Source organism: Talpa occidentalis, unplaced genomic scaffold (assembly GCF_014898055.3).
Source record: "Talpa occidentalis isolate TD23 unplaced genomic scaffold, MPIMG_talOcc4v2.1 talOcc4.2, whole genome shotgun sequence".
NCBI classification, from domain to species: domain Eukaryota; kingdom Metazoa; phylum Chordata; class Mammalia; order Eulipotyphla; family Talpidae; genus Talpa; species Talpa occidentalis.
This window is the reverse complement of record NW_023602073.1, coordinates 43,745,152-43,764,517: the sequence shown is the minus strand read 5'-3', so window position 1 is coordinate 43,764,517 and position 19,366 is coordinate 43,745,152. Positions and strand designations below refer to the sequence as shown.

The 19,366-nt window shown below is 49.0% G+C and overlaps 1 protein-coding gene across 1 annotated transcript in view; it reads right to left on the bottom strand.

Moving 5' to 3' along the window:
• Positions 1-17,233, bottom strand: part of LOC119251289 (popy Class I histocompatibility antigen, A-1 alpha chain-like) — a 53,218-nt gene extending 35,985 nt beyond the window's left edge. The window contains exons 1-5 of the mRNA XM_054698576.1: positions 17,170-17,233; positions 16,622-16,891; positions 16,103-16,378; positions 15,335-15,610; positions 15,093-15,212 (exon numbers count right to left, since the gene is read on the bottom strand). Of these exons, the coding sequence (XP_054554551.1) occupies positions 15,093-15,212; positions 15,335-15,610; positions 16,103-16,378; positions 16,622-16,891; positions 17,170-17,233 (1,006 nt within the window). The remainder of the gene's footprint in view (positions 1-15,092; positions 15,213-15,334; positions 15,611-16,102; positions 16,379-16,621; positions 16,892-17,169) is intronic.
• Between the last annotated feature and the right edge of the window lie 2,133 nt (positions 17,234-19,366).

The window sequence follows — 19,366 nt, the reverse complement described above, 5'->3', positions numbered from 1 at the left end:
TTTTTACTGGTTTATACCAAATCACTTCGAACTTAGCAGCTAAATCATTAAGATCTGGCATTTGGCACAGTCTCTGAGGGGGAGGCGGCAGGAGGGGCCTCACTCAGAGGCTCCAGCTCAGGGTCCCACGAGACTGCGATGGGACGAGATGTTGGTGGATCTGAACGGCCGTGATCAGCGTGGAGGACCTGCCCCAGAGCTCATGCATGTGGCTCCTGGAGAAAGCCCTCAGGTCCTTGTCCTGTGGGCGTCCCTTAGCTGAACGTCCACCGTGTGCAGGGAGTCACCCCAGAGAGTGACCAGGAGGGGAGCCCGGGTGGAAAGTCTCAGCCCCTGTGAGCCTGACTCTGTGACGTGGCGCGTCCCTTCTGCTTCATTCTCCTCACGAGGAAGAGCCAGCAAGTCAGACACACTCACGGGGGGAACTGTCTCCCCTCCTGTGTATCACAGAATTGGTGGAAATTGAAAGCCAACACAGTAGGCCATCTGGACACTAATTATTTCCATTGTGCCCACATGAAAAATAAATTGCCTCCAACACAAGGGCCCTAAATCTGTCTTTCATTATAGAATCAACATGAAATCCAGCATCTCATCTAAACTGGGACCAGAGCAAAGAAGTGACTTGAGGGCATCTGTGCAGGGAAGCGGTCTGCACTCAGCAACTCGTGAGCTGAGGGCTGTTACGAGAAGGGACAGTTTCCTGGCTCAAAAGCTGTCGATGTGGATTTGTTGTAGGGATAGACACAGGACAACTTGTAGATGCATGATTTTATGTATTTTTAAAGCACCTTTATTGAGATACAACTTATTACCATCAAGTAGCTTTTTGAAGACGTTAAACTCATGTCCTTCTGGTAAGTACAGAGCAGGGCAAGCATGCCATAATCTAACTTTAGAACATTTTCATCATGCACTATCCCTTGTTTTCATAGCCTGGGCCCATGGGTACCACCCCCAACACCTCATCCTAGCCCTGGGCAGCCATGAACCCACTTTCTGCCTCTGGGGACAAGCCTGAGAACTTCTCTCTAAACGCACTCTAGGCTGGGCCTCCCTGGTGGTGCAGGCCATTGAGCGCCACTCTGTGAAGCTGTCCGCAATCTCTGCAGCATGGGTTCGATCCCAGCCAGCCTGCGAGAATCCCACATAGCGCAGCAGACCTCTCTGTCTCGCCCACTGCTCCCCTCAGCAGTGTATTACGTCAGTTTGCCTGTTCTGTTCCCCGCTCTGTCTCTGGTGAATCCTCTCACCCTCCTGTGCATCTAGACTGTACCCCATTCTTAAAAAATAAAAAATAAAAAAATAAACACACCCCAGGCGATTCTGCTGACACAGACCTGCAGTCAGGCATTTGGGGTCCTCTAGCCCAACACATACTGGTGCCAGTAACATTCCACTGGGTGCTGGGGTCACAGAGAAACACATGACCCTGCCCTGGAGGCCCTGCAGCTTGGGTGTGTGAGGAGAGAAGAGAGCTGCAGTAGCTGCCTCAGAGGGGCCAAGGCAGAGCTGGGAGGTTCCTTCCTCAGCAGAAGAAGAACACCTGGGAGCTGGGTCTTGAAAGCCAGATGTGGGTACAGGAACAGAAGTGGCTCAGGGAGCTGATGAAAGGCCGACTATGTGACCTCAGCAGTTACTTTCTCTGTGACCTCGGAGATCCTTCCCCAGCACTCTGTGAATTGGGAATTGATACTGTCCTGACACTCCTCCCCCATCCCTTCAGAAACAAGGCCATGGAGATTGGGGGATATGGCAGTGACCAGATCTGAACCCCAGCCACCTGGATCCTGTGTCAGGGCCTCCTGCCTGACATCATCCTACAGACTGACCAAGGGACCATCTCCTGTGACCCTCTCCAGATGCCACACACTTCTAGGATGGACTGTGAGTAAAGACAAAAGGGTAGTTAAATCATCATATATCAATAGTCACCCTTTATGTAGGTGGACTGAACTGACAGATTAAAAAAAGGCATAGAGTAGCTGGTTGGCCCAAAAACCAAAACCCAGCTTTCTACTGTCTTCAGGAGACCCATCAGAAAAAAACAAAACATAGGCTCAAAAACAAAAAAAATCATTGGAAAAAATATAAGAAAAGAGGGCACCCCCCAAAATGCAGGGGTTGCAATATAAGATAAAACAAACTTCCAGGTGAAAAAAAGGTAACAAGAGACAGGGACCCAACATAATATAATGATTAAGGAATATTCTATCAGGAAGACATAACACTAATGAATATGAATACACACACACACACACACACCTAAACAAAGGGGCATCAAAATATAAAAGACAGGGCCTCACTGGTGGTGCAGCCAGTTGAGGGCAGCGCTGTGAAGCTGTCCACAGCCTTTGTAGCATGGGTTTGATTCCCGGCCAGCCAGGAGATACCCACATGGCACGGCAGACTCTCCTTCCTCTCCCGCTACAACACCCAGGGCACCCCTCCCAGACCCTGGAAAAGGCCCAGGTTCCTGCCCCTCAGGACTAATGAAGCCCACACACCAGCGCCCAGGGCTACGGAGCAGGCAAGTGTAGCCAGAGGCAAAACCTAGCACCCTGCCATTCAGAAGCCGCAATCTGAAGTGCCTGAAAGGAGTGAGCCCAGCCAGTGGAGCCCAAGTCAGTGGAGTTGAATGCGAGGCGGCCAGTGACAGCCACGTATGGCACACCCAAGGCGTGAAAGTGTTCCCCATGGCATAATAGTGTTCTGACTATTTCCCCTGCCCTCCAGTGGATCCCCAGTATTTTTTGCCCCTCCTACTCAGGGAATTCCTTAAAAGGAAAGCAAAAGAAAAAAAAATGGGGGTGGGAGGGGTGGAAGGTGTGTAGGGAGGAAATGCACTGCTCCCGGATGTCTGTGCAGGGCAGAAAAAAATACCGCAAAGCTACATAAACCTAAGATTTAGGGACCAGGGCCTCCCTGGTGGCGCAAGAGGTTAAGACACAACCTATGAAGCTGTCTGCAACCGCTGCAGCACAAATTCGATCCCCGGGCAGGGAGATACCCAGAAGGTGCAGCAGACCTCTCCGTCTCGCCCCCTGCTCCCCTCAGCAGTGTATTTCAGTATATCTGCCTGGTCTGCTCCCCACTCTCTCTGATGTATCCTCTCAACCCCCTGGGACTCTGGCCTGTACCCCACTTCTTAAAAAAAAAAAATCAGACAAGGAAAGAATGAAACAAAAATCTTTTCATGTGTGGGACTACAGTTACTTGTTCTTTCCATTTGTAACATTTATATGTTTTATAAGGAATGTACATTATAGCACATAATTCTACATTATACATACACATCTAATCAGAATAAATCAGGTCTTCCTAAATTTTGAAAGGGAAGACGGTTGGTGGTCGTCAGGCTCAGCGCAGAGCTGGGCTGGGCTCCGTGTCTGCTCTGGGCGGGACCCTCACAGCCCTTCCTCCCTCCTCAGGACGCTGCTCTCTGTGGGGCCCATGTAGGGTCTCCCCCTTCTCTTCTGGGGGTGGCTGTTTATTACTATATTATCAGTTCTGATGCTTTTGAGAAGATGGTTTTGTATCTCAAATGAATCTCACATTTTTAGCTCTTTTCAGTGGGAAGGGGTGTCCATCCATCCAGCCCACCCTTGTCAGATGGAAATTCTAAGGCAAAATCGTTCAGTGACAAGATGGCGGGTCCTAGAGTAGAGGCTCAGAGCCTGAGAACACGTGACTGAGGGGGATCTGCCAAGTGTTTAATAGTGTCAGGAATTCTCGTGTAATTTATTTTTCAGAATAAGTTACTTTAATAATAATTGATATTTATGCACAGACAAGAGAATTCAAAAGCAACTCAAGAATATACAAAAACAATGAATTACATCATCTCCCAATCACCAAGTCAACCTCTCCTCAAACCACTGCAGCTTATGCTGGATGTGAGTGTTTAGTCTGTAAAAGAGCTCAGGCCACAGATTGGGAGAAAAGATTTGAAAATTACATAACTGGAAAAAGACATGTTTTAGAGCATGCATGGAAGCCTTGGATTCAACAATGAGGAAACAAATAACTTTTAAAAACTTAGCAAAACTCTAGTCACCAAGGCAGCTACAGTGGTGGCAAATATGTGAAAAGATACTTGACATCATGTCTGTAGGGAAATGTCAAAGAAAACAACAAGCAGATGCTATTACACCCTGCTGGATGGTCTAGATCCCAAAAGCAGCACTTCAGTCCCCTTATCTGCATGGGATAGAATCCTAGACCCCAGGGTCTAGGAAACACCCATAGCACCAAACCCTGTCCATAATAAGATTTTCCTCATGCACATAGGCTAAAGCTTAATTCATAAATTTAGGCAGAGTAAGAGATTAATAATAATAAAAACAAATAAAATAGGGCAATTATAACAAATTATTGTAACAGAAGTTGTGTGAATATGATCTTTCGCTATGTATCTTACAATAGTTTGGAGCCCATTTGATTGAGGGAAACTGAAACCTTAGAAAGTAAAACTTCAGAAAAGGAGGGATATCATGCATCAGGTGCTGACTGGGATGGGGAACAACAGGGACCCCCATTCACTGCTGGCAGGAATAGAAAATAGTGCAGTCACTGTGGAAAAATATTTGGAGTTTCTCATAAAGCTAAATACGCACTTCCCCTAAAACCTGCTGCTCACTTTCTTAGCTATTTCCCCAACTCATTAGAAAACTTATATTTACACAAAATCTACATACAGTGTAGAGAACACCCCTTAACCATGGGCTCCGCATAGTCATTCCTTCCAAAGGCTACAGTGCTGAGAGCAGACACAGGAAAGAAAGATCTTACCAGGGAGGAAGTGAAGACTGACCTCAGCCAGGGGGGAAGGTGACATCACCAGTGTGGAATAGGTGCAGGTGACTCTCCAGGGCGCTGTGCTGAGAAGGGCCCTTCATGTGGTGGTCTCTTTCCACCCCAACCACCACAGTCAACCAACCTCAAATTGAAGGTTCTTCTACAATACACCCGAGCAGTGCTCCCCTAAATGTCGTGACCAGCAAAACCAAGGAGAGTCTGAAAAACAGACATCCTGGTATCAGGATGGGAGCCTGGGGCAGAAAAAAGAAAAACCATGACATACAAATAAAACATGGATTTTAGTAATAACACGTCACCATTTCTCATTAGCTGCACAAATAAAATAGTGATTTAAGATGTTAGCAACAGGGGACAGGAGTGCGGGAAACATAAGAACTCTGCACTGAAATTACATTTCCATAATTATAATTATGGAAATTATATCATTTAATTATGTAATTAAAATTACATTCCATAATTACAATAAATTAAAAACTATTTTAAATAATGATGTCTACTTAAAAAGAGCCCCCAGCAATGTAAACTGGTCCAGTTCCTGTGGAAAAAAATAATAATGTTGTGGTTTCACAAAATATTAAAAGTGACATAACATATAATCCAGCAATTCCACCCTGTAGTTTTTAATACAAAAAATGCAAAAACACTTATTTGAAAGGACATGTGCTCTCCTGTGTTAATTGCAGCACTGTTTACAAGAGTCAAGTTACCGATCCACCCTAACAGCGCCCAACTAGATGAGTGGACTAGGAAGGTGGATCTATACACAAGGGACTACTCCTTAGTGACCAAAAAAGATGAACTCTTGTTATCTGCAGCAGTGTGGGTGGGCTGGAGGGGATTATACTAAGTGAGGTAAGTCAGAAGGAAAGACAAGTACTAGATGGTGTCACTCATATGTGGATTATAGAGAAAGAAAACAAAGGGTCAGATAAAGCCAAGCAAATCACAACCCTAGATATAAGAAGAGATCAGAGACTATTAGTGGGAGAGGAGAAGGGATTTGGACAAAGTGGAAAGGGAGCAGAATGGACTACAGTGAAGCACTGTGGGAACTCTGCTGGTGGGTGTGGTCACAACTCCCTAGACAGGAGATCCTATACCTCTAAAACACCGCTCTCTAAACCAATGTTAGCTCAATAAAATAAATTAAAAATTTAAACTAAATAAATAAAATGTAATTACAAATTAATGGACTTCCAAAAGGAACAGGGAGTGGAGTAGATAAATATCTGCTTTGTGATTTCCAGGATGTTGTCATCAAGGAGCTGCAGAGAGAGGCTGTGGGGACAGAAGATGGCGCCTCAGACCCAGGGCAGCTCCAGAGCCTCCTCTCCTCTCCCCCACTCCCCCCACCCCAGCCTGGTGCCAGGGCTGCTCACAGGGCATCTCTCCCAGTCCCCCCAGTGATGCTCAGCCCCAGCTCACCCTCTCAGCCTGAGGCACACACACCCAGGCTCTCCCCTGGCTGCCAGACTAGGACAGCGCCGCAGCGCCCCGTGTGGCCACGGGGCTGAGGACAGAGGCCCAGAGCTCTTAGGTCTCCCCAGGATCTCCCTGGGTTCCCAGCAGGAATGAATTGTGTGGAAAGGTTATCCCTTACCCAGTCTCACATTCTATGTCCAAATTGTTTCCTAAATTACACACAGACAGAGATGGCTCCTCGCCATCAATAACCATGCTCTTCAGTTCAGGCAGGAGCACATCCCAGGACATAACATCTGGTTCCCGGGATCAGGGTGAGCCCCAAAGTGAAGTAAATGCCCTCCATCTCCAGGGTGAGATCTTGACCCTAGAGTCTCTGTTACTTGTTCCTGTTGCTGATTTCAGGGATGAAGGCTCCTCCTCCAGGAAATCAACTCTGAATGATACAGGGCAGCAAGGGGCACTAAAACTGCCCAAGGACACTGCCCAAATAGTTTACTGGTCACTGTCTGAGTTCTTCACTAGTGGCACAACTGCAAGACTATTCAGGTTCAGAGAACAATAATGGGATATATTTAACAAACCAGGAAAAACAAGAGTTGCGGCCCAAAATGGCCATTTACCTCACCTGAACCAGTGACCAGTGTTTTAAAAATCCTAAATGCAAAAGCTCCCAAGATGGCCTCTTCCACCACTAAGGCCTGAAGTAAGTGGCAGCCAGACTATAGGTTTGGATCCACTTACAGAGACTACAGAAGACACAACAGGAAATGCTCCTAGAGTTGCCAAGATGCTCCAGCGCAGCACCAGACAAGATACGCTCAAAGCAGCAGCTGCAGCGGCCGAATAACCAGACAAATGGCCACACTCACAGCTCAGTGAGGCACCCAGCTCTGGGTTTCGCCTTCCCTGCCAGGCTGTAACAGCAGCAAACCTGGAACAGTTTCAGTAGTTTGGTTACTAGCAAAGTGTCTGAGCTTTTCCTCTGAGGTTGGCTGCTGGGGGTCTCTCCACATCCTTCAGAGGACCACAACAGCCTTCTGGAAGATCCGCATGGTGGGGGCAGAAATCGCTGACCCTGGAATCACTAAAGATCCAAAAATGCTGAAATCAAACACTGAACCTGGGGCTGCTTCTGCAGTTCCCTATATTTCTTTTTTTTTTAATTTAATGAATTAATTTGTTTGATTTTTTTATTATGAAATTTTTTCTTACTTTGTTGTAGTCCCCATAGTTCTCCCACCACTGTACCACCTATGAACCATCACCATATTTCTCCCCTTCACCCCCCTCCCTTGCTGTATGCCTCATTTCTATGTTTAGCTTGCCGGTTTTGATTTTTTTTAATTAATTAAATTATTTATTTATATTTTGCATCGTTGTTCATTTTCAAACAATGTTTGTTTGTTTCCCTCAGGTGTGGTCCCCATAGAATTTCCTTCACCAATTCACCCCTGCACCATCATCACAGTCCCTGGTGCTCCTCCCTCCCTCCCTCTGATGCCTCTCCCTCCCCTTCTCTCCCACCCACCCCCCAGGATGTCTCTGGTTTATGATTGTCTGTTTTTGTTTTGTTGTGTTGCAAACCTGTAAGCAAACCATCTGATATTATTTTTTTTCCTTCTAACTTTATTTCACTGAGCATAATTCCTTCTAGTTCTATCCATGTTGTTGTAAATGGCATTAGTTTATCTTTTTGATTGCTGAATAGTATTCCATTGTGTATATATACCACATCTTCTTGAGTCAGTCATCTATTTTGGGCATTTGGGTTTTTCCATAGCTTACCTATTGTAATAAGTGCTGCAATAAACATAGATGTGCATGTATTATTTTGAATTAATATTTTTGTGTCCTTTGGGTAGATCCCTAGAAGTGGAATTGCCGGGTCATATGGTAGCTCCATTTTTAGTAGACTGAGGAACCTCCAGATAGCTCTCCATAGTGGTTGGACCAGTTTGCACTCCCACCAGCAATATAGGAGAGTTCCTTTTTCACCACATCCTTGCCAACATTTGTTGTTGCTAGTTTTTTGATATGTGCCATTCTCACTGGTGTAAAGTGGTATCTCATTGTAGTTTTGATTTGCATTCCCTGATGATAAGGGATGGTGAACATTTTTTTCATGTGCCTGTTGGCCATTTGCATTTTCTTTTTGGAGAAGTGTCTTTTAAGTTCTTCTGCCCATTTCTTGACTGGATTGCTTACTTTTGTTATGTTGAGTCGTATGAGTTCTTTGTAGATCTTTGTGATCTACTTTATAATTGTCTGTTGTATGGAGTGCAAAGATTATTTCCCAATCAGTGGGGTGTCTCTTTGTTTTGGTTAATGTCTCTTTTGGTGTACAGAAGATTTTCCATTTAATGTATTCCCAGGTGTTTATCATTTCCTTCACCTTCCTTGCTTTGGGTGATGAGTCTCCAGAAATAAAGTCACACATATACGGACAGACAACTAATATTTGACAAAGGAGCAAAGAATATGCAATGGAAAAAGGACAGTTTGTTCAATAAATGATGCTGGGAAAACTGGGTCAACATAAGCAAGAGAATGAAACGAGACCACTACCTCACACCATGCACAAAATCATCTCAAAATGGGTAAAAGATCTGGACATAAAACCTGAAAACATAAAATATGTAGGAGAAAATACAGGTAAAACACTCCAGGACATACATCTCAACTCCTTATATTTCTTATAAGAGTCTCCACCCCAACCCATACTTGGTTAGAATTTCACCTTTGGCTATCCATCCTTACCAGCACCTCCCCTAGGGGGCTCCACCTGAAACAGCCATTGGCTTCAACCAGTGGTTACATAAACCCTAGGATTGGTGGGAAGAGGGCCAGGCTCTCCTCCTGCCCCAGGGTAATGGGCTAGGGAGAGGGGAGGCTCCTGTAGGAGTGAGGAGAGGGAGTGTAGGGTAAGGTAAAAAATGTCAGGCTTTTCTGCCCTCCCGCCATCAGGATAGATGATGGATCCTTGAGGCCCTGAATACATGCCTGATGGCGGGCACCTGGAGTAGGGTGTGGGCATAGGTAGACGTGTTTTACCTGGGCTGAGACTGGGCTTTTAAGGGCGGCGTCACAGGGACGCCAGCAGCAGCAGTAGAAGCCGAAAGAGAAAAAGCCCGAAGCAGAAGCAGAGAACGCCAGCGAGCCCAGATAGAGTGAAGACTTGCTGGGGGCTGGGAGGCTGGCAGGCCTCATATGTCACTGGGAGGAAGAATGTTCTAGAATCACCCTTTGCACACCCTTGACTCTGCTAGAGAAGCCCTGAGACTGCAACAGGAGTGAGAGGGAGGGGGTGGTAGGGGACAGACTTCAGGAAGCATCTCCTGCTGAGGAGCTATGGGGCCAGGGTGAGTCCAGTTGTGCTGGGACATCATGAAATCCAAACACTGGGGGAGATGAAGGAACTGTGAGTGGAGGGGAGGCTGAAGGGTCCACCACAGTCATCCTCTCCTGCACCCAGTGTTAGGGGTCAGGGATCTGACATGGTCAGCAAATCCCAGAGTCCCTGGATCTGGAGCAAAGTCACCACATTGTAAAGGACACAACCAGGCCTTTCCCTGGAGTGAACAAAGCCAAACTCTAAGTCACGAGAAATGTCTTTGCACAGAAGAGTTTATTCTAGGAGGCTCTCAATGGAGTCAGTGGAATCGGCACCCCAAACAATTCTCTTCCTGGATAGGGAAGTGCTGGGATGTCCAAGGGGTGAAGGAACGTGAGGGAGGGGCAGGGGTTCACATCTCCAGGCCCAAGGAGGTGCCCACCTCTAGGTAACAGGAGTCAAGAGTTTTGGGAAAGACAAATACAAACAATGATATGTCATCACAAACTTACTAGAAGGCAAATATCAAAAAACCTCATAAAACCCTCATTCATTGCTGGCAAGATACAAAGTGGCACTGTCACTAGGGAAGAGGTTTGAAAGCTTTTATTTTTTTTTTTTTTTTTTTAAAGATTTATTTATTTATTTTATACAAGCACTGGGTACAGTCAGAAGTGCGGGAGGGTGAGAGAATTCACCAGAGCCAGAGCGGGGAGCAGAGCAGGCAGAAGGACCGAGGTACACTGCTGAGGGGAGCAGCGGGCGGCAGGAGGGGTCTGCGCGCCATATGGGACCCTCCTGTGGTGGCCGGGGAGCAGCCAGGGATCGAACCGGCGCTGCAGAGGCTGCGGGCAGCTTCGCAACCCAGCGCTCAACCGCTGCGCCACTGGGAGGGCCCCGGTTTGAAGCTTTTAAAGCCAAACACAGACCCACCAGACAGTCCAGTGAGCACTGCCCCAGCTATTTACCCTACTAATCTGAAAACTTATTATTTGCACAAAAGCCATACATGTATCTAAATGTTTGTAGCAGAACAACCATTATGTGTGAGCTGCCCAGTGAAAAAACTCAAATTCAGGGACATTATTCCTGAGCAGTACTCAATCAAAAAATATAAGAGAAACTGCCTGAGCCAGTGCGCCTAAAGGAGACATAGGTGGAACTTACTGAGATCCTGGATGAGAGCCTACACATAAAAATTATCAGTAATGAACTCCAAATAAAGTATGGAGTTTAGTAAACGTGAGTCAGTATTGTTTCTCTGGCTGCACAGATGCAGTGTAGCCACGTAAGATGTTAACTATGTGGGGAAAGAGAGTGGATATAAGGAAAGCTATAATACCTTTGCAAATTCTCTGGCAAATACTGTTTTTAATGTAACTTTTAAAAATAGCCCTCAATAAAGTAATAGGTTGTAGAAGGGAAAAAAGGTCTACTTTCCAGTTTTCCCAGGTATTGCTGTAAAAGACTGGAGAGAGGAGTACTGGGGAGAAAAGCTGGAAGCCTCACACACAGCCCAGGCTCCGGAGTCTCCTCTCCTCTGAGCCCTGCTTCTCCGACTCCTCACAGAGCACCTCACCCTCCAGGTGGACGCCGCCCTTCAGGACCCCCAACTCTGCCCACCTCAGCCCCCCGCCCCGTCCTGGCGGCTCCACCAGAATCCGGAACAGCGCGGCAGCGCCCCCGTGTGGCCACAGGGCTGAGCACAGGAGCCCAGAGCTGCCCTTTCTCCTGCTCAGCCGGCCCTCCCCAGGCTCCCTGGGCTCCCAGTGGCAGGACAGGAATCTGTGAAAAGGGGCACCAGGTCTCCTGACAAGTGACAGGTACTCAAATTACTTCCCCAGTGAGATCTACGGACTCAGGAAAAAAGCTAATTTCCAAGTGTCATAAGAACTGGTACTTATAGGAAGAATGTAGAGGACAGGAGGGGCGTGGGGGGGGAGTAATAATGATAAAATGAAAAGAAAAAAATCAACAGGCAACTATAAGCAGGAGACATTCTGCCGTGGGGGGCGGGGGGGCTTGGGAAAGAAAGAAGGGCGTAGGATCAAAGCAATGTGGGAAGAGCACAAGGGACCTGGTGACAGTTCACGGGTGAATGGGGGGGTGGGAATTTCACGGGGACTATAACCAAGATGAAAATGCATACATTGTACAAAAATGAAAAATGATGTGAAAAATAAATAAAAACTGTTTACAGATCTGTGCAGATACCCCATATAAAGAGGGTCCTTCAGCCCCTTAGAATGGAAACTTGGACTCCAGAGTCCCTGTTATTTCTTCCTGCTTCTGTTTCCAGGAATGAAGTGCCCCCTCCTTGGAATCAACCCTAAATTCTCCCCTAAGACAAGGAGAGGGATCTCGTAATAGAATCTCAGGATCTACTCTAGATCCTCTGAGTTCATCTGTGCTCGCTGAAGTGGAGCTCCCTGGTCCCTGTGCCTTCTGCACGTGGTGTTGGACTGTGCAGTTTACTCTGCTGAACACCGGGGGTCCTGGGGTCCAGTCCTGCTCCTTTCTCTTCTGCAAAGAAAGAAAATGGAAAGAATCAATCCCTGGGTGACCTCATTCATGCTCAAGAGTTTAGGTATCATTTACACTATATCATCTCCCAAAGCTATTTCTCCGCTCAGATGATCCACCTGTGCTACAGGCTTGTCTGTCCAACTGCCACCATCTCTGACTTGCTGGTAGTTTCCATGCTCCTAAACTGAATACCTAGGATGCCATTCCGCAAATGTACTACGTCTAGAACCTTCCTTATATCCCTGCAGGCCCTCCACATCTCTACTCCACAGTCTGGAATACTGAGTGTCAATCTGACCCTCTTTCTTACAATTCAGATGTTCCATTAGGAAATGCTGTCAAATCCACCTCTAAATATATCCACAGCCAATCACTTCATATGATTTTCCTGCTCACAGTCCAACAAGGCCTGGAATCTGCACAGGTTTCCTACATTTTTCTTCCCACCTCTCACTCTTCAACTCTTGATTCTTCACGAAGGTCAGACTGAGGCTTCTAAAGAGAACTCTCACAAGCCGATATCTGTCCAGAAAGGTCGTGTAACCCTTCATCTTACACAGAGAAAAGTCAAAACACTTTCAACATGCTTGAGGCCTGCTGGTGTCATTTCTATTCCCCTCTGCTCCAGCCAGCTGGACTCCTTGCTCATCTCAGCACACAGACACATTCCCGCCTCAGGCATCTGCACTGGGGGTTGTCCTGCCTGTACACGGCTTCCCTGGACATCCTTGTGGGCAAGCTGTCCCTCAAATTTTTTTCAACAATCCCCTAAGTGAGGTCCACACTGACCACACTAGGAAGAGAGCCATCATCCCTGTCCCCACACAACCCTTCCTACAACCCTTACCCACTTCTAACCAGACACTTCCCATATTTACTATCATGCACTCTCCTGTCTCCCCTTCCCACTAGGACACACATCCACAGCAAGCTGGGGATGTTTTTACTTCATTAAGGTTTCCTAGATGAGAAACAGCCTGCCATATAACTGGTGCAACAATTATCAGTGGAATGAACGATCAGTATAGAGCACTTCCCTATTCTAGAAACAGTATCTTTGGTAATGCGGCCTCAGACCACTTGCTAAGCACAACCTCTACTCACAGGGACATTAATGCTGCCTCTGCTTCTCTCACAAGCACTGCTCTCCCCTCCCCCACCCTTCCTTCTACACACACCACAGACCACAAGCATCATTCTTCAAAAAGGATAATCCTGGTTTTATGGGTCTGACTTTTTAACTGTGAGTGTCGACTTGACTCTTATTTAAAAACCCATTTATTTGGAACCGAGCCAGCACTGGGTTAACTACACTTAAGGGCAGGGTTGGGGGCAGCTGAGAAAACAGATATCCAACAGGAACTTTTCTAAGAGAAGAAATGATAGGATCCTTCTCCCTACTAATACTTGATTTATTAAAAAAAAAAAAAGCTGGGAAAACATGGAAAAACAATCCAGGAAATAGCCTTAAAAGGAAGCCAAAAACTAGATTTTGGTAAGTACTTTTGTTTTCCATTTAGTTCCTTTCTTAAATTTTAGGAAACTATTTTATTAACCCATCAACTCCAATTCACAGATTAGAAAAATAATTTCGTATCTGCATTGTTTTTGTTTTTTTTTTTGTTTTTTTTTTAATAGAGGCATGTTTTATTTATTTATTTGTTTGTTTATACATGCACTGGGTACAGTCAGAAGCGCGGGAGGGTGAGAGAATTCACCAGAGCCAGAGCAGGGAGCAGAGCAGGCAGAAGGACCGAAGTACACTGCTGAGGGGAGCAGCGGGCGGCAGGAGAGGTCTGCGCGCCATGTGGCCGGGGAGCAGATGGGGATTGAACCGGCGCCGCAGAGGCTGCGGGCAGCTTCGCAACCCAGCGCTCAACCGCTGCGCCACCAGGGAGGCCCCGTATCTGCATTGTTATTTTCAACATGGAAGTGGACACTATTCCTCAGGAAAACACAAAGTCCAGGCAGGGGTGCAATCAGCCCCGCCTCTGCTAGAGCAGGAAAGTCATCAGGGAGAGACACAGGTCAGTGTGGGGAGGGGCCTGGTGGGCAGGGCTGGGCCAGTCTCCCCACCTCCTCACATTATGCCAGTGAGATCACAGATACATGCAATGCCCTTTTCAGGGGATCTTGAAGTCATGACGTGTGGATAAGAAAAAAATCACTATTCCATAGTCCCCAGCACATTGTGAAAGAAAATATCATGAACAAACTCAGGGAATCACATCAGTGTGGACATTCTCAATGGTCCACCGCAATGTCAGAATGTCCCCCTCACAGCTTCCCCAGAACATGGTCCCATCCTCTCTACCCCAGCCCCTCCCACCGCCGGCCTCCAGGGTCTCACCTTTAGCAGCTGTGAGAGGCACATCAGAGCCCTGGACATTGGCGCTGCCTGGGGGAGAACAAAACAGAAGCTGGTCAGAGCCATGAGAGAAGAGACCACAGTGGACCTGATGAGGTGACTCCCCCAGGAGCTCCATCTACACTGTCTCCAGGGACTCAGGGACCAAACCCCTGATCCACACTTACCTGCAGCCTGAGTGTAGCTTCCTCTTTGTCCCCCTGTGGGAAAAAAAAACATTATATGAGACCAGGGAGAAGTGAGGCCATGAAATCCTAAAGGAATCTCCTAGTCCTGGACCACAAGGAAGTTTCCAGAACTGTGACTGAAAATTCAGGGTAGGACCAGGAAATGTGAAGAAAGAAGATGAGGGGGGAATGGACCAACTGCTTCCTAGGGTCTGTCCTCAGCAGGGACCTTCCCCTCTGCCATTTGCTGGGAGTCAGGGCCCATCACCAGAATTATCAAGGTGAACAATCTGTGATTCACTTTCATAAGTGTTTTACAAAAGAGGGTTAGAAATCAGCTCCAACTTGGGTGACACAAGTGTGTGGATGGTACTTCCCATTACCCAGGTAGGGCAAGTTCTCCCTGGGACATGAAGCCCCCAGTGGACAAGATCCCCCCCACTCCCTTCCCTACCTGAGTGCTTCTTCCTCCACATCACAGCTGCAGCCACCGCAATTCCAGTGAGCACAGCTCCAAGGAGAACCAGGCCAGCAATGAGGCCCCTAGTGGGGATGGAGGGCTGAGGCGGGGGCACTGGAAGGGAAGGGTAGTTCAGACCCTGAGCCCCAGGCCTCCATGCTGACCCTCTGAAGGTCTCCAGCAGGGCTCCTGATGCCCCTGGGCAGAGCCTCTGTGCCCACAACCTCCCTCCTCACCCCATCTCAGGAGTCGGGGCTCCAGCAGCCCCTCATGCTGCACGTGGCTCGTGTATCTCTGCTCCTCTCCAGAAGGCACCACCACAGCCGCCCACTTCTGGAAGGTTCCGTCCCCCCCAGGCCTGGTCTCCACCAGCTCCATGTCGTGGGTCAGGTCCTCCCCATCTCGCTGCCAGGTCAGGTTGATGTCCGCAGGGTAGAAGCCCAGGGCCCAGCACCTCAGGGTGACCTCATGGTCAGAGATGGAGTGGTGGGTCACGTGTGTCTCTGGGGGGTCTGAGAAGGGTCGGAAATGCAGGAAGTTTTATCCATGTTTTGGGTCACTGAAGTAGCACTCATAATGGACAGGGATGCAGGATGAGGGGAGGGAGCACAAAACCCAGATCCAGCCTGGACACAGGTATCAGGAATAATTCCTATTATTTGCAAATTTCTAGAATTAGAATGAGACAGTCCAGGCCAGGAGGCCAGGTCTCTGAGGGGGAGTAAAGGGATTTCTTGGTCCTGACCTAGCATGAGGCCAGTGACTCAGAAAAGCTGGATTCAGGCCCCAAAAACATGGGGCAGAGAACAAGGCCTGAGAGAGAAAGTTCCCAGGGCTCCCGGGGCTGCTGCCTGAGGCAAAGGGGAGCAGGGATGAATTATTTCAGGGATGGCTTCCCCCTCCATCCAGAGACTGGGTCCCTTCCGTGTCTAGAGGAAGGTGGGGCCTCTGGGCAAGTCACTCTTCAGGACCCAATTTGAACATCGCCCCGTAGACCCTCATACCCACGCGCTGTAGCGTCTCCTTCCCCTTCTCCAGGTACCTGCGCAGCCACTCTAAGCACTCCCCCTCCAGGTAGTTCCTCTCCTGCTCCGTGTCTCCAGCCGCCTCCCACTTGCGCCGGGTGATCTGAGCGGCCGTGTCCGCCGCGGTCCAGGAGCGCAGGTCCCCGCTCAGGGCCAGGTAATCGGCGCCGTCGTAGGCGAACCGGCTGTACCCGCGGAGGAGGCGCCCGTCGGGCCCCAAGTCGCAGCCAGACATCCCCTGGAGGGTGTGAGAGCCTGTCCCCGCCCGCGTCACCCCGCGTCACCCCGCCACCCCTGCGCCCGCCCCTCCCGGAGAACCCCGCGGGCAGGTCCAGGCCGCAGCCATCCCCCCCTCAGCTGGAAGGAACATCGGGCCTGTCCCGGGAGGCTTCCTCGCCGGCGGGGACTGTGGGTGGCCTTGGGGAGACGCTGAGACCCGGGGACTCGGGGCCCCTTCGGGGACCGGACAACTGGACCCGCCCGGCCCGCGGAGCTCACCCGCCGCGCTCTGGTTGTAGGAGCCGCGCAGGGTGTCCAGACCCTCGCCGAGAGCCCGCGCGGTGGCCGTGTAGGTCCTGGTGTTCCTGTCCCGGTACTCCGGACCCAAATGCACCGCCCAGGGCGTCCGCGGCTCCCCACTCTGACCCGGAGAGTCGCTGTCGAACCGCACGAACTGCGTGTCGTCCACGGAGCCCACGGCGATGAAGCGGGGCTCCCCGGGGCCGGGCCGGGACATCGCGGTGGAGAAATACCTCAGGGAGTGGGGACCTGGGGGGTGGGAGGGAGACTCGGGCTGACCCTCCACCCACGTGTTGGTACCAGAGTCTTAGGTGATTGGACAGGACCCTGGAGGGGTCCACTGAGACATGAAAGGGGTGGGGAGAAAAGATCCGGGAAGGTCATAAGGTTGGAAGAGAAGGGGGTGCATTGGGTGGGGAGGGCAGGATGTGGAGGGGCAAGGGACTGGAGCCCAGAGAGGGAAAGTGCCCAGGCGGTCCCCTGGCTCTTCCCCCTCAGAGGCAGGTTTTGTCCCATTTCACACTCACCCTCCGAGGCCTTGGGCAGGACAAGGACCTGCAAGAGCAACAGGAGGAGGCCTCCCGGCCCCATTACTGTGAAAATTTGTAAATGAGAACCACTGAAGCTTTGCCATTCTAGAAATGTGCAGCAGATGGGAAGAATCTTTAAGCCTGTGAGAAAGAAAGTGAGACTCCCTGCAACACCGAGAAGATGGGCTCCCCCAACACTGAGTCTGTGTCCCGGCCACCCTAACAGTCTGCATGGCTTGGCCCTGAACACTGTCCTCCAGCCAGGACAGCTCTTTGTCACGCGTCTCCCTGAGTCCTGGCCCAGGGGCTCTCTGAGGGAAGGCCCCACAGGCTGTGTTCAGCCCCTTTTTCCTCCACTGCCCCTTCCAGAATAACTCACTGACCTGAACTGGAAGCCCTGCCTTTCCCCCACCCCCTCCATGTCCCTGGCCCTGGACTCTCCTGGAAAACTCACAGGGGGATAAGGCAAAGGGGGCATGGGGGGGGGAGGCCCTTACTGGGGAGGGAAAGAAAAGGGGGAGCAAGCATCACTGGACTATCTTTTAGAGCATTCTTTGCCTTTTCTTGAAAATGGCCCTCCATTTTCAAAATCAACAATGAAGTGTCCAGTTTTCACACTTTGGGTCCCCCCCTACCCAGTCAAGTTTCCCAGGACTTTGTTTGGGCAAAGCCAAGATGAGGAGTGCTTTGCATCTAAAAGAAGGTGATACCTGGTGACCCAAGGGTTAATGTCTCTGTGCTATCAAGCTATTGCCAGTTACTGAAGCCTGAGTTCAACCCCTGTCCAGGGATCTACCCACATGGCATGGCAGACCTCTCCTGTCTCGCCCACCTCAGCAGTGTGTTTCAGTAGATGCACCTGTTCTGTTCCCTACTCTGTCTCTGGTGAATCCTCTCTCTCTCTCTCTCTCTCTCTCTCACACACACACACACACACACACAAACACACCCCTCTGGCCTACACCCCGGTTCTTGTATGTATAAATGAATGAAAAATAAATCTTTTTTTAATTAAAAGAATAAAAGAAAGTATTGGGGCCTTGGTGGCCAAGCGTGGTTTGTGTCGATGACACAGAGCCAGGTAGGGCATAGAAACTTGATCCTGACGTCATGGAACTGCTTGTCTACTAGCCGAAGTCACGTGTTTACAGCTATCTTCACTTCATGATCTGGTTGGGGTGGGCCCCAAGCAGGTGCTGGGCACCCTTATCTCTATAGCGCTGTGTGGCAGCACCCCTAGTGGTCAAGTCCGGTACATACTGTGGGTGCCGCCCTGGGAGTCAGTGCACCTAGACACCAAAGATCTTCACCCACGGAGGGGGTTTCTCGAGCACCCGCACACTACACAATTTTCCCTGCAGACTTCATGTTCTTGAACTAAGACACAAGCACCAAAAGCGGGACTAAGCGGCAACGTGATTCGGTCCAAAGATTCGCGTGCCTTTGAGGCGCAGAAAGTGGCTTGGAAGGTGAGCAGGCAGCACCCCGCTGTCTTGTACTTTCTACGCATTCCCTAAGTATTCTCAGCATCCTCGCTGTGCTCCCATTCCCACACCCCTTGAATTCCTTTCCTCAGGGAAAACTCAGTCCCTTCAAAGATTCACCTGACAAGGACAGTCGAACCTAGGGTCCTCTTCCTGTCTGAAGGTCAACGATTCAAGATCTTAAGTACATTTACAAAATCCCTTTACAGCAACAATTGCCTGAGTATTTGAATGAGCAGCTATGGGGAGAGGGAAGCAGTAATAACCAGGAGGTGGTTATGTGGCCCATCATGGAATCTGCCTAGCGTGACCTGGTTCTTCCTTTGTGTTTAATTGGGTCACAGTTAGGAACTGAAGTTCAAGTAAGAAGATTGCTTAAATAGGAACAAAATGCAACCTATTAGCCATGAAAATTTTAAATCGTAAAGCCCAGTCACATGTTTAATATATAGAGAAAATCAAAATTAAAGTACAACAGTTCATTCTCTCTTTGGACACTGTATTATTGTGTACCACAACATAACAATTTGCCCAAAACAGAACAGTTAAAAACGGTATTTGGAGTATTATCTCCCACAGTTTCCCAGAGTCAGGGATCCAGAAGCTTCTGGCTCAGGGTTTCAAGATTGCTGTCAAGTTGTAGCCAGCACTGCATCATGTCAGGTTTGACTCTGCCTGGAGGATTTGCAGGGAAAATGACTCACTCATAC